General features: G+C 36.2%; 1 protein-coding gene across 1 annotated transcript in view; it reads left to right on the top strand.

The window, feature by feature from the left end:
• Positions 1-16,097, top strand: part of LOC140160502 (protocadherin Fat 1-like) — a 159,348-nt gene that overhangs the window by 118,694 nt on the left and 24,557 nt on the right. The window contains 10 exon segments of the mRNA XM_072183735.1: positions 900-923; positions 4,440-4,463; positions 7,068-8,563; positions 9,185-9,362; positions 9,887-10,108; positions 10,645-11,274; positions 11,891-12,202; positions 12,604-12,654; positions 14,712-14,926; positions 15,558-15,702. Of these exon segments, the coding sequence (XP_072039836.1) occupies positions 900-923; positions 4,440-4,463; positions 7,068-8,563; positions 9,185-9,362; positions 9,887-10,108; positions 10,645-11,274; positions 11,891-12,202; positions 12,604-12,654; positions 14,712-14,926; positions 15,558-15,702 (3,297 nt within the window).

Here is a 16,097-nt window from a genome sequence, read left to right as displayed (position 1 = left end):
TAATTCAAAATCTTAAGATATTACACTGGGTTCGTTGTGGATGGTCACATTTATCCTATTCTGATTTTGAAAACAATGTTGCTCTTATTGTTAAAGCTTTTTGCAAGTTAACATGCTATCTGCAGCTGTTTTTCATTTGTATGTAGGCCTATACCGTATTCATATACAAATTAGTAGCACTTTGTTAAGTTAGGCTCAAAACTGTTTTAACCAAAGAGTTTAGACCCAAAGAGTACTAACTCAAACTTCATCCCGTACGTAACAATATAATTTGGTAAATCCACAATATTGGTTTGTCTTGCATGAAGAGCCAAATAGTGTACCTCATGGTATTTATCAACAAAGCCCAAAATCGAACAGTAATTTGTGTCGTGATTAAGTTTTTCTTATTTCTCACAAACTTGTGTAATTTGTGTCTTTGGCATAATGCATTAGACACAGAATGCAAACAAACGTTCTTTATGTGGTAGTTTACAAAATAATCCCTGAAATAATCTGGAGGTACACTATTTTGCCTATTGAGTGATATGTAAACATGGAGGAGTCGATTCTCTTTGAGTCAAATCTCTTTGGTTTTTCAGAAAAATTGCATTTCTAGTCATAAATATGTTTGGTTTATTTATAGTTGTCATTCCATATACAAAGAGCAAAGTCGACAATAGTAGTATCAATTAAATTCAAGTTAGATATAATAGAAATTATAAACACAGATTTGAAAAAAAATGTTCAAAGAATAGATCCACTCAATGATTTTGTTATAGAAACACTTCATATTGTATCATTTACAAAATTCATAACAGTAAAAAAACCATATCTCAATTTTCTCAATTTTCTTGCATACTTACATTGTTACCTGCTTTCTTCTTGATTTATTACTCATTCTCCTCCTCCTACATCAGTGCGGAAACAAGGACGACCAAGAGGTGTGAATTCTAGACTTCATTTTGTTTCAAAACATTTTGTCGTTGTTTGTATTAACCTAGTTATCAGTGTATCATTTCACCCATCCTCAACATCACATCACACAAAATATTGATGACAACATCATAATATTGCTTTTCATTTCAAGCCAAAAAAAGGGGGGGGGGGAGGAAATGGTTTTGTTATTATATTTCAATTAATATCCTTAGTCAAGGGTTCTCAATAGGAAGGCTACGGGCCAAGCCCGTCCATCAAAGAACATCCTCGGATCATTCTTGGTATATAACATCAACCCCAGTCTCATTGCAACTACTATGATCCTTGAACATCAGCTCTGAAATGTACAGTAAATATAGCACGACAAGAGGTATTTGGCCCTCAAACACAGATTTTGAAATATGCCCTTCTGTGGCTTGCAAGCAAATAAAATTGAGAACCATTTTCCCAAGCATTACATCCAATCCAGGATGAGTCCCTCTGAAAGGTAAGGGAAAATAGGATGTAAATCTAAAATGCACTCTTGAATTTTACATTTGTCATTGTCATATTTGGAATGTTAATAAATCAAAGTGAGTAGTAGTACAAATACCCAGTTTTGGTCCAGTAAACTTGATATTAAATGTGAAATTTATTTTGGATGTGATAATTGATATTAATTTGGGGGTCTACGTTGATACAGTCATCCATCCGTCCATCATTGATAGATTCCATTAAAAATATATGATATGAAATCATTAAACTTAAATTAAAGCATCAATTTCATATTTATCTCATTCAAAATTCATCTCCCTGCATAACATAAACACCTCAAAAGAAATAAGTCATCCATTTCATTTTGTACATCTTTGAAATAATTATTCCACTAAAAAAATGAGAGATTTCATGACTTCAGACAATGAGCCTAAATCATGAAAAAAACTTTTCAAAAGTCAATTTGTCAAAAAGTTGATTCATGGCTTGTTACTAATTGATTTAAAATCCTCACCAAGTGAACATTTACTGTATGTGTATCGATTCTTGATCATTCAGCCATGCAAATCCCCTTGGTGCAGAGTTCAGCACAGTGAGTTGTAAGATGGTCAGTTCCATTCCTTGTCCCAATACGCCTTGCAGTTAACGCATAGGCCTATTTTTGTCTTCAATTTAGGCTCTCATTCAGCCCTGAAGTCATGTAAAGTCCCCTTGGTGCAGAGTTCTCTCTTGTCCCATTACAGTTAACACGCATAGGCCTACTTTGTGACAAAGGGCACTTTTTGTCTTCAATTTAGGCTCATTCAGCCCTGAAGTCATGGAAATCTCTCATTTTCACACAGCACTTAGTAAACAGTCATATAATTATTTCAAAGTTAGTTTTGTTGGTACAAAACAAACCTTCTGCAGAGGGGGACTTATTTCTTTTGATGCATGTTGCTGTGCTTATTCTCATTAAAAATGTACCAGAAGTGACAAAAGTTTATATTTTATTAGATGGAACTAATATATGATGATGTTGTTGAATTTGATTTCACCTTTACCCAAATGGGTTCATAAGTAAAGCTCAATGACTTCGTATTGGAGCGCTTCAAGGCTGTATTGCCTGATACTAGCACTAGCAATTTCAACAATGTTGTACATCTCCATATGTGCGGAGGATTTTGTTGATCTCCCTAGTATTTTTGCTTTAGCTAGAAATGCACATGGTCCTAATTCAGCACTAATAAACTACATGTAAATCATCTTTTACCACATCGCTAGTTGCACTTTTGCTAACCTTTGTCATCTGTTGCTGTAACAAGGGATAAACTTGAAATGCTCCTGCCTGCAATGAAAAGGGTTTTATCTGAATTTTACAGGGGGTGGGGACATTTTGAGGACAGATATCAGCAGTCATCTGGGGACAAGGGTTAGGGCTGGACAAGCAACCAAAAAATTTCCTATTTTCCGATTTTAAAATTCTCAAAAATTTAATATTTTTATCAATTTTTGTGACAAATCTGGGAGATTTTGGTTCAAAAACAGTGATTTGTAACGAGGAAGGTGGGGGGGGGGGAATTCAGTCAAAATTATGTTGGATCTGGCTTAAAACCCTGAGTGATGAGATGAATTATTACAGTGTTATAGTAACTGCAGATTTAGAGAGATGATTTGTACCAAAGTTGTAGTCCCTAAAATGCCAATCCGAATATGAAAAGGTTCACTATTAGCCCTTTTTTGAGCCTGTCGGAACTCCAATAAATCCTGGCTATGGGTCTGATTTGTACATTGAATTGTGATGATCAGATTTTCAAATTTGGTTAATGGCCTGATGAGATTTTGTGAAAATGGCAAGTACATGTATCTCTCCTACCATTCAATTTGTGTTCTTTGGAGTTAGGTTAATATCATGAGAACTAGATAAGTGAACTATGTGCTGATAGGAAAGTAGGGAATTGTTGCAATGTTTGCCCTCATGATGTCTTCACAAAACATGCTTGGTACTCTTATATTCAAGAGTTGTGGAAATTTGCCAAGGAAGATTAAAGGTAACATACCTCCTAAATGCAAATTTGAACAGCTAAATAATAGTAGGAGGAATATCTGGACTGTTCATGATAAAATAATATGATCATTCCAGATTTCTCCAGGTGTTATTAGTGTGACCCATCTTCCTTGTTACAGCAAAAGATGACCATTCAATTGATGTCATATCCTCATGTTTAACTGTTATAATATTGTACCAAATGGCAATGTCAGCATCTAATGAAAAAACTTACAACCATAAGAATTGTTTACTACCTTGATATTTCAGCTGTATCATGCAATGCTCTTTAGAAACTCACTGATGTAGTTATACTTGAATTCTCTTAATTTAGGATCCTGCACCCCCTCCCCGACCCAAATAAAATCCCTCCAAAGTCCACTCTTCAAAAAAGGTTAAAATGTCCAAGGGTTCCAAAGGGGACACCTTTTCATGTTAAATTGTTCAAAACTGCCCCAAAGTTCATTTTTAGGGGAGTGAAATCCACTTTTTGTGCAATTGGGGGGGTCTACATTGGTCAAAATATGCAAATCCTAAAAAATCATGATGTGTACAGATGTTCCTGATGACCTTTGGATGAGCTGTCCTGATCTATTATGACAAGGGGTTATCATGTTAGGGTATTAGGAAATGCTCCCATGAAGACCTCAGTAGATTTTTGATGAGGGTTGAGTGTTACAGCAGACATAACAAGTTATCTATACAATTCTTGTGCTTTACCTGATAAAATAACATCCATTTTGATTAATAATAACATCTATTACAACAAAATCACAGGGCTTCCATCAACATTAACATAGATTATTGGGTATAAAAATAAATAAATGATGTGGTTGTGGTCAAAATGATAGGATTAATTTTAAGAGAAAAAAAAATCATTCAGCATTATTCTGTTTCTTTTGATTTTCTTTTTCTGTTCTCAATTCTGAACTCATCTTTACTGGTCTCTATCCAGAGTTCTCTAAAACATTTGTAATTGTGAAAGAAATTTAAACAGATATTTTGTTTTTTCCTAATAAAGTTGCAGAACTACTTAAAAAAAGAGGTAAAATTCAACATTCACAAAATTAACTATTTCATATATATACGTATATATAGCTATCACAAAATTAACTATTTCATATATATATAGCTATCCTCTTCAGACATATATTTATAATGGCCATCTGTGGACAATACTTGCTGAATTCTGGGATATTTAAGCAACTAACAATGATCAAATTGTAATTATTATTATTCAAATTATATATTATTAATCAGGGAGCTTACTGTGTTGTAATAACTATCTACCTTTACTGTATTAAACCCAGCCTATCCCGTTCCCTGACTTATTTATAAGCTTACCTCTTCCTGCTTGCAGTATGTAGAATTTGTTAACAAATTAGTATTGCTAAATATTGAGTATTAACCATATTATGTTTAATATTGATGATTAACCAATATGTATAAACTAATAATGACTATTGACTATATCAATAATTACTAACCAATATGTATCGACTACTGGTGACCGTTGACGATATCAAAAATTGACGATATCAATAATTAATCTATAACCTACTTTCACTAACAGCAATCACAAAGTCGTCTGAAAAAGACACCGATGGCAAATGAATACTTAAATTTATTTGCTATGCAACTGATAGTGAGATTGATGAGTATTTTATGTCCCCCATGGTGCGATTAATATTTATCCAACACAAGTAAGAAACATGAGATTTTCTGCTTGCCTAGCAAGAAAAGTGTATCTTGAATTTACATTAGAAACACTGTAAGTCTACTAGAAACAGTATGGACTTAGCCCTACCCATTGCATTAAATCCTGTCACCGCCACTAAACCGAACTGTAACTATTTCTTTGACCATTACGCTAACCCTAACCCTTTCTTTACATTTACCCTTTCCCTTATCTTTACTCTTATCCCTTATTCCTCATGTCTGTTTTACCCTAATTCTCTCCTTTAGACTGTGAGTCAAGACATCAAAGAGACTCAAGTATGTTGTATTGAGTTGAGTTGAAGTATTCAGTTGAGTTGAATCATTAAACTTGAGTTGAATCATTCAAGTTGAGTTGAATCATTCAAGTTGAGTTGAATCATTCAAGTTGAGTTGAATCATTCAAGTCGAGTTGCTACAAGTTTTGACCGAATCCAATCCTAACCTATTTCAATCCTAACCCTGCCATACTATCCCTGACCCTTCAATCATAACTTCCAAACCCTAAATTAAAAACCATAAAGAATGATCTCAAATCATCTTAGATCATCGTACATTCAAGATACACTCCTCTGCTGCAGAAGGTTTTGCCTGTATTTTGTGCCCGTCTGCATGCTTGCCTGAGTGCAGCATTTTTCTGTGGATCATTAATCTTTTTGGCAAGTTACTGCAGATTTGACAACTTGCTAATGATGCATGAAATCGTTGGCGATGTAACTCACGACTCATCCATTAACACCAATGACAGTTTCTCTAATCATCTTGCAACTTGCGAAAATTAAGAAGGTGGATCATGCATTCAAAATACAAGATGAAGTTAATGATTTGTTTTTGCATTCTTCTCAGTTCAGTTATTTGTTAGTTTATTTCAACTTCTGAAAATGAAATATTGGTTTATATAAACTTGTGAAATGAAACAAAATTGTCAAAATGATATTTTATGAATGTTATGAAGTGAATGGGGATGTTCACTTTGTAAAGGGAATTGATTTCCGCTTTTGATATATAAGTGTTAAATTAATAATAAATATCTACATTTTGCAACATGACATGTGGTTATATCTACTAAAATGAATGTTATCACATTTTTTGATATGCGCATCTATCATTTTATAGACATTTTAATTGGCCCTAGCGGGGTAAGTCTTTTATCATGTTTTTCCCAGGTCACCTTTCCTGGGAGTTCAAAATACTACAATGATAAAAGAGTTGTCAATATTTTAGATTGAAGTATTGAAAGGTATATTAATTGTTATACCATGCTGACAAAATGTATTAGAATTTGACAAATATGTAAATAATATTGATTATGAAGTATGTGAAGAAAGCTTTTGATTTCAACCAGTAATTCTATTTTGAATGCAAGATCTTCTCATTGTCTGACTAAGAAATAATGAGTTCTTAGTTGAAAAATATAATTGGAAAATATCCACTTACGTGATACGTCTTGGTAACGCATGCAAAGAGGAAGCCTGAAAAAAGGCAGAATTCCAACAAACAAACAAACAAACAAATAGGGGTTTACAGTGTTGGGACTGCCATTGGCTTTTCATTTTCAAGTAAAAAAAAATGAAAATGTCCAAGAATGCGCATTTATCAAATATCCAAACATTTGATGCATGGTTCATTACCTGTTTTATATGGCATAATAAAAAGTAACAACAACATGATAATGTTTTGGATGCTCCGGCAGAAAGGAGGTGATTTACAACATCTTGATGTTGGTTAGTCACAGTTTGAAAGTACTCGGTACTTTCACTTAACATACTTTACTCCTCACCGTGTTGTTTTACTGACTTTGTTATACTGTTAAAAAATGAGAATGCGGTTACCAGCATATTGCTTGTATTGCATGGTTGGCATGCCTTAAACAATATCTATCATTCTTTACAAAAACTAATATCATCTTCTTTACTTTTGCATGATTTTACAGGCAACTATGAAGATGCCTTCAGCATTGATCCAATATTAGGATCTGTCACTGTGACCTCTGAGCTTGATCTGAAGGAACATGCGATGTATCTGCTTTTGATCCAAGCAGAGGACCATGGGGAGCCAGCTCTGAAGAGCACTTGTTATGTCAACATCTCAGTCACACTCTCAAATAATGCACCTCCGAGATTCACCGAGAAGCAGTACATAGCCGAGATAACAGAAAACAGACCCGCTGATTATTTTGTCTCCGAAGTAGCCGCTTCAAGCAGATCATCGGTGTATTATGATATTATTGCCGGAAACGAGGCGAGACACTTTGATATCAATGCTAACACAGGAATTGTTACAACAAAGGTTTCATTAGATTATGAAAATTTGATGTATTATAACTTGACTGTGCAAGCGATAAATATGGTCGGAATTAGCGCAAACACTTATGTCATCGTACACGTTCATGATGAAAATGACAATCCGCCACGTTTCACCAAGGCAGCATTTGAAGGCAGCATCACAGAAGCGGCGCCTCTGAGTACCGTAGTTCGCGATGTTACAAATGCGCCGCTAGTCATCAGCGCTGTGGATGCCGATTCGGATCACAATGCGCAACTCGTTTATGAAATTGTTGAAAGAGATGCACAGAAGTACTTCACCATAGATGGCAACACCGGTGCTATTCGTACAAAAATGAGCCTCGATCATGAAAAAATACCGGTGTTTGAATTCCATGTGCAGGTGAAAGATTCCGGAGTGCCACAACTACGAGCTTTGCAACCGGCGTTTGTTAGAATCCACATTGTTGACATCAATGACTCTCCACCAGAATTTGTTGCATCACTATTTGAAACCAAACTGTTGCTACCCACATACGCAGGTGTTACTGTGATCAAGGTGGATGCTGTTGATCCAGACACTGTCAGTATATCCCAACTTCAGTACACCATTACATCTGGCAACACTGAGAAGTTCTTCTTGATGGATGAAGCCTCGGGTGTCATCTCAGTCGCTAAAAATCAAGACTTAGAAGAGGAATACCGGCTGGCAGTCCGCGTCACCGATGGCTTATACCACGGCAATTCCGAAGTGTTAATTCATGTTGAACCTCGACCAGAATCTGGACTGAGATTTGCAACCAATGAAACTTATGCTACAATCCAAGAAAATGACACTGAAGTTCGCGACATTTCATTCTTGACCGTGCTTGGAAATAACCTGAATGAACCATTGTATTACTCCATTATAAACCCAAACGATCTCTTTGAAATCCAGCCAACATCAGGTATCTTACGCAACACAGGTACTCCATTTGACCGTGAGGAGAAGGCTGTTCATCATGTGGTCGTCGAAGTACGGGACACCCAAGATCCTCCAAGAGTTGCCCATGTGGTTGTTCATGTCAGCGTACTTGATATCAACGACAATGTGCCAGTCTTTGTCCATCATCAGTATAATGCCATCGTCCAGGTGGATGCAAATGTCGGAGAAGTCGTCAGACAGGTGAGTGTGTGTCCACTAAATTATACTTGAGCTGGTTTGAAGTCTATTGTTCAGATTTTTCTATGCTATTTATTTTAGTGAGAAGGATAATCGGAGCATCTCACTGGGAACACTGTGATACATATATGGAATGATTTTCCATCATACACAGTCACTCAAGGTCATCTCAGGAAAAATGGTTCAATTTTCAAGAAATTGGTCAAATGGGAAGAGTTTAAAAACAAAATTTTACAAAGTCTCAGGACAAATATGATTGATCTTATTTAAGAACTACATACAACAGATCCAAGTGTAACTCATTTTGATCTCAGTTTCAAATTGAGTTTACTGACTAGTCAATCATCACACAATCTGAGGGTTTCAAATAACTTTTTTTTTTAATGTGTACAAAGTGTTTAAGAAATGTATTTTTTCTGAACTTTGGAAAAGATTTTGCACATATTAATTACCAATTAATATGAATGAGCAGAAATCTTATTTGGCAATTTCTAATTATATGTGTATCATATTTTTAAAAGATGTTAACCCGTAACATTATTTGCCTTTGTTTGTTTCGTCCAACAAAATACAGATACTATGTCAAACTAATATTTAATTGCTTCAAAAAATTTTCTTGTCCAGGTCACAGCCATTGACCGTGATTCCGGTTCCAATGGTGATGTGAAGTACACCCTAGTTGGTGGTGGCGATGGATTCTTTGAGATCAACAGTCGCACTGGTATCATCACTGTCAGAGAAGTACTGGGTCACAATGCACAAAATAAGAACTTTACGTTGCAGATCAAGGCTAGTGATAGAGGTAGGGTAATAATGCTCAATTGGTACATCTTTGTTGTAAGTAAACCATGGCAAAAATCCCAACCAGTCAAAGATCAATAGTCAGTAGTGTCCAGCCTAGCTGGCCTGTAGGTTTTACACTGATGTGCTCAATGCTCACACAGGGTGCGCTTGTAATTTTGACGGTGTGGTTGGAGGGAGCTGGGCCAGTTCTACAGTGGTTCTTGGTTCAATTCATTGATTATCAATAGCGTAAACATTTGTCTATTGAAACCCAATATCAAGGCTGTTTTTAAAATAACTAAAAGTATCAGTTTGCAGATTCTTGAACGTTATTGCAACCAATATAATTATGTTGCTGATATTTTGATAAATATTTTGAACCAGATTTCAAACTAGTTGTTAAACTTACCCAATATGGTTAGACAACATATTGACAAATACATATTAAAAATATTTTTAAAATAGTAATTAATTTCAAGAGATTTTTAAAAATGGATTTAGGCTACATATTAAACATTTCAATTAAACTCCTCTATTCTGCAGGTAAACCAAAGCACAGTGCTGTCGTGGATGTACCAATCATTGTACGCAACAAAGCCATGCCGATATTCCAGGAGCATTACTACAGCGCCATCATCTCTGAGGATATCACAATGTATTCGGCTGTGGTGCAGGTGCAGGCTGTCAGCCCTCATGGTAGAGATGTGATCTATAGTATCTACTCCGGGGATGAGTACAATCAATTTGATATCAGCCCTAATAAAGGTTAGTAGGCATCATTTCTACAGGTATGGTGGAAACATGTTAGTTCATAGTTACTGATAACCCTTTTTTTTTTTTAAATAGTCACAAGCATATACCTTTTTGCATTATAATGACCTGACGACAATTATCTTGTTAACCTAAACTAAAATCCTAGGCCGGGATAGTTTTGCGTTAACAAGATTAGAAAACTGATGTCATTGCATGGGTAAAGCCAAATGGAACTAAATGAAAAAGATAGATTCAATTCTCTAATTGTTTATCTGCCGGACTTGAAGCGGAGTCATATCAAGTCAATGTGTGAGTGTGATGGCCAGTGTTATGGTTACGGACATGAATTTACAAAAAATTTCCATTTTAATTGTGCAGTGATTCGAGTCGGCTTGTCTTTACCTGAAAAGTCGCTCAAGTGACAACACTTAACCTGAATGCTGCGCCTACAACTAGTCTGTCATCTATGATCGTTTGGAAGAATGTTGAAAATTGTTGATATCAGATGTTAAAATTATTGTTTATCATTTCTTAATTTTTCATTGCAGGTGTTATCAATGTAGTAGGAGCTCTTGATTATGAAACAAGCCACCTGTATAGCCTAACTGTATACGCTAGTGACACACTGACAGGTGCCTATGCTTCTGTCACTGTAGACATTGAGGTCACAGACATCAATGATATCGCTCCACATTTCTTGAAGAACATCTACTCTGTAGAACTATCCGAGGCAGTTCCTGTTGGCTCCACGGTCGCCCACATCAGCGCTATTGATCTAGACTCGCCGATAAACGGCAAAGTGAAATATCACATAGTCCCAGAGGGCAATGAGACTAGCTTCTTTCACATCGATTCCAACAGCGGTATCATCTTCACATCACAGGTGTTAGACTACGAACGCTTTCCCCAGCATAACTTCATCGTCGTTGCTGTGGACAGCGGTATGCCACAACTGTCCAGCGAAGTCAGGGTCGTTGTTGTGGTTTCGGACATGAATGATAATTCGCCAGAATTTTCTCGGGATGTATATGAATGCACAGTGAGTGAGCTTGCGGACAGAGGTAGTTTTGTGATGGCGGTGTCTGCTACTGACAGAGATGTCTCTGATATAGACAAGCTGAGTTACTCCATTGTGTCTGGTAATGAAGATATGACATTCCATATAGATAGTAAGACAGGTAAGTAAATATTCCGAACCTTTTTTTGCATCCTGTGAAATGTTTTATGCCGGAATTGAAACTACATCATCAAACAAACAAACTCTTGTGCTAATTTCAAGTGTGTGCAGTAGCATTGAGCATGTACCGTGGTGTTTGATGATGTAATTGCAATTCTTGGCAAAGCATATCAGTCAATGTGAAAATGGTGTATTGGAAGTGTATAATAAAATCTTTAACTATGTTTAATACAGAATTTTTTTTTTCTGGTAGGGGTAAAGCCATCAGGTTGCATTTTATGCTCCAAAACTTTCCCATGAATTTGTAACACAATGTGAAATAAAATATGCACAAAATGTTATCACCATGTTAGAATTTGTCCCATTATTTTTCCTCCATTTTGGCATAACTAGTAGAATATCCTTTGTCAAAAGTAAAATAGTGATATCAAGGAAAATCAGACTGTACAAAACTGTAATACTTTGTGTGCATATATATATAATGTATGATTGTGTTTCTCCCAATGTAATCAACATAAGATGCAGCTGTTTAACCATCAAAGATTATTTATACACATTTACTCATATTGTAAAAAGCAATAGTTTCTGACATTTTTCTATGACATTTGTTCTTGTAGGTGTAGTCAGTTTGTCCCACACTCATCAAATCAACCTGGGTGCATCCACTGCGTACCATCTCAACATTTCGGTATCAGACCGTGTATTCACCAGCTCCACTCACGTCCACATCTACATCTCACGCATCAACCATCACAGTCCTGTCTTCAGCCAGGCCGAATACAACGTCAACTTCCCTGAGAATGAGACGGCTGGAGGTGTCGTGTTCCAGATAGAGGCAGCGGATCCAGACGATGGCTTCAATGGGGAGGTTACATATTCCTTATTTGGTCATGAGGCAAAACGGTGGTTTGAGATTGATAGTACAACAGGTATGGGTGTATTGCTATTATGTATTGCATGAAAATTTGCATGACTTTTACTATCATATTTTCAACTTACCATGGTCATTTAGCAATAAATTTAATTCCTGTTTACTGCATGTGACCTTACTCTATTGCAGGGGTTCTCAAGCCAAATCTAGCCTTACATCCACGGATATTTGGCCATTACCAACTTGAAAATTTGAAAGGAATGCATAAGTAACTGGGGTGTATTTGGCCCTTACGCATGTATGTATGAAATCCATTTGGCCCCCATTGTGGCCCTCAAACAAATAAAGTTGAGAACCTCAGCCCTTGTTCTATTGTATAAAATATTATCATCCTGTTGATTGAAACATTTTGTCAAGAAGTTTAGAAAAATAATGTCATGATATGTATTGCCCACTCAGGTCATATCTTTTCACGGCAAAAATTAGAAGGAGATAATCGCGGTTCTCGAGGTAATATATATGCGCACTATAAGTTGCACACTCTTTGGAGACACTTGTGTTATCCAAACAAATCACCACTGCAGCTATGCCTGGACATTCACAAGATGGCGCTGTTTATGTTGCTGTGTTGTGTGTGCATTCAGAGTTTGCTATTGCTTGCACATTGACAGAATGCCATCATGCACTAAGGGACTAAAAGAAAGTTGGGATTGCTAGTATTAATTTTGATATGTGGTGAATAGTGTTTTATTAATGGAGACAGCTATGTTTGGAATGAGTACGGGACAAGGTATGCAGCAGAATCATGTTAGAACTTATTCATGTACTTATATATTTATAATGGTTGTGAAAAGCTACACTCAGCGGTGATAGACATGGATTGGGGACATGTGATAAATGCATCAAATAACAGTCAGCGCTTGCAAGTAATTTTGGACAGCTAATGAATTATTTAGAATACAGCTACCAGTGATTGAGTACTCTCTAGTGGGATATGTTATGCAATTCACTCTGTTGTGCTTGTGGCTGAATTAGATCAACTATTATTACGAAGCTGATGTTAATCTAATTATTAATTTTTTTTAAATGAATGAAGTGATTGATGCACATTAATTCACTGGGGGTGGTTTGAAGTGAGGTTGAAGCGCTTCTGCACAAATTTGTCATGCACATGTAAATTAACAAACTTTGTATTGAAAAACACATTTTTATGAGCAAATAATGGTGGTTTATCTGGTTAATGATAATGTCAGCACTGTGTGTATTGCAGAGTTGAAAAGATCATGTTATGTGATTATGTAGGAATCTGGACTTGTACACAGCCAGGTGCCTCTTTAATGGAGTACTCCATAGCTATAATGTACTCCTTCCCTTTGGTGCCTCATTGGTACCAGTTAATATCTCGCCTATTTCGTACTTGGCTGTCAGTTAATGTAACAGCTAATGTTCAGCCTCATCACCACCCAAGAAGTGAGCATATATATAAGTGATGCGATCAAGTCATTTGTCATGAATATTGACTTTGAGATATAGCTAATAATAGAATTCCACTTCCTCTGCATTTTATTGTTTGAACAACACTAAAATAGTTATATCTCTGGAATTGTAAGTCCATTTGAGATTTTCAGTACCATAAAGCTCTGACAGCATACAATGAAATTGGAAAATAAATTGTGATATTTTTCTGATCTCATCACATATATATCATATTGTCTGATGGTGGTTTGGTGGTATACCATAGGTATTCCAACAATATTTGTAGCTCATGGGACCCAAGGAGGTAGCTGGCTGTGTTGGTCACACATAGCTTTACGTAAAATCAATTTTTGGTTTCATAAGCATGCCGTTATAAATGGTTCAGGAAAGTTGAGATGCCTTTGCAAAAAAAGGAAGAAGAATAAATGGTGATTTTTTTTTGGTTTATTTTGTTTGTTATTTGTTCAATTGCTTCATGCCAAAATATAAGAGTTGGGGTTACGGTGCATGAACAATAGAAGTAAGAAGATCATAACTTGAAAGTCACCCATAGTTTTAAGACTAACATTTGAGATTTTACAAGACACCTAGTCACATACCACAAATAAGAAAGTCACAGCTAACCAAATACACATACTCAACAAATTATTGGCTTAGTGAGCTATTCCATTTGAAATTCATACACTCCGTATGGTAGACATGACTTTTATCTTGCAAGCAGGGAGTGTGAATTTCAAATGGGGTTCTCTGAATGGGTGACTGAGATTCGCCAGCGAAGTGTTATGTGTAATCCGATTATCACTATGTCAACTGGATCAGGCTTTTGAGTTTTGCACCATGATCAAAATGATCGCAACACAAAGTCTATGGCGTGTACTACCAGTTCCAAAAGATGCGTGATCCAGTTACCAGGGAGTTACGTAACCACTTCGCTGGCGAAGTAAGGTCATGTCTTCCATAGGGGGTGTATGGATGTCAACTTGAATAGCCCAAAACAATAATTTTAGTTGATATACACCTGTACAAGCTTTAGTATCTTTGTAATGATTTAGAGGGATATCATTAAATTTCATTTTCTTTGTCATTCTCAGGTGAAATCAGGAGCAGGATTCCTGTGGATTTAGAAACTCTGAAAGCGCGTACTATACCCGTGTCTGTCGTTGCGACAGATGGAGGAGGTAGATCAGCGTATACCAAGGTCAATGTACTATTGAGAGATAAGAATGATAATCCACCTGTCTTTGAGTTTGCTGAATACCAGGCCTTTGTGAAGTCAGATGCAGACATAGGGACTAAGGTCTTACAGGTGAGATATGCTGGGGATTAAAATATGTGAGATAAAGTGTAATCTCAGTGTTTTATACATAGGTACACACAAACATACACACCCCCGCCTCCAAAAATGGACGTCTATTATATGTTCATTGATTTAACAATGTAAACCTCCGACATGCCCATTTTGAACTTAATCGTAACACCAGGACATTTTTACACTCATTGGATATTCACAACTGACTGATAACATTATATTATAGCCTATAAGTTACGTAATACCGTAAAGGTTTGTCTAATGGTGCTATGGGCTTCCTTGGCATAAGTGGAATTTAGGCACAACCTAAAAGTGCCCCCATCCCGTAAAATTCCCACCAGTAAATAAGGGCACAGAACCTTAATTCTTGTTGGTATTTCATGGGAGGGAGTCTTTATTTGCACATGAAATTTACCCCAAGGCAAAGGAGCCCAAGTGCGCCATTAGGTGAACCTTCACGGGATATATAAATAAGTTATGCAAGGCAAACACACTCACACTTGTGAGTATCTAATCTAATTGTGGATGATAAAAATTAAAGCAAAGGGAGAGTATGGAGAGATTACTGTTGTGTGTAGTCACCATTCTTATTAATGATATCATCATTATTATTACTATTGCACTTCAGATGGCTGCTGTAGATGCTGATATAGGAAACAATGCAATAATCACATATGGATTTGTGAATACCACAAGTGATCTGATCATCAATAGATTTACTGTGAACCCTAGAACTGGCATCATTACAACCAAGGCTGATCTCAGTGATATTGGTAAGATTGTTGAACAAACTAATAATTACCATCTAAAAACCAACATATTAAGTTTTATACTGAATGTCTTCCTTGTAACTGGATTTATTTTGCATCCATTCTTTCTTGAAATATGAAACTACCATAGTATTGTTACTGCCAGTAACGTCAGTGTGCATTTCATTGGGCGCAGCTTTAAATCTTGAGCGTTCGCTCAAAGTTTCAAGACACTGCATATTTGCTCGCACGAAACAGCTGCCTCAACATATTGATCTCATTTTATGTTAGCTTTTGCTAAAGGCACATTGACTATGACTGGCGGTGAAAATGCATGCCGTAGCTCTTTGGTGTATAATTTGTTGAAGAAAGGGTTTAATTCATATTTTAGATACGATTGATTCACTCTGTGATAGTTG

The sequence above is a fragment of the Amphiura filiformis genome, chromosome 9 (genome assembly GCF_039555335.1).
Source record: "Amphiura filiformis chromosome 9, Afil_fr2py, whole genome shotgun sequence".
NCBI classification, from domain to species: domain Eukaryota; kingdom Metazoa; phylum Echinodermata; class Ophiuroidea; order Amphilepidida; family Amphiuridae; genus Amphiura; species Amphiura filiformis.
The sequence above is the reverse complement of the archived record's forward strand: the minus strand, read 5'-3'. Positions and strand labels throughout refer to the sequence as shown.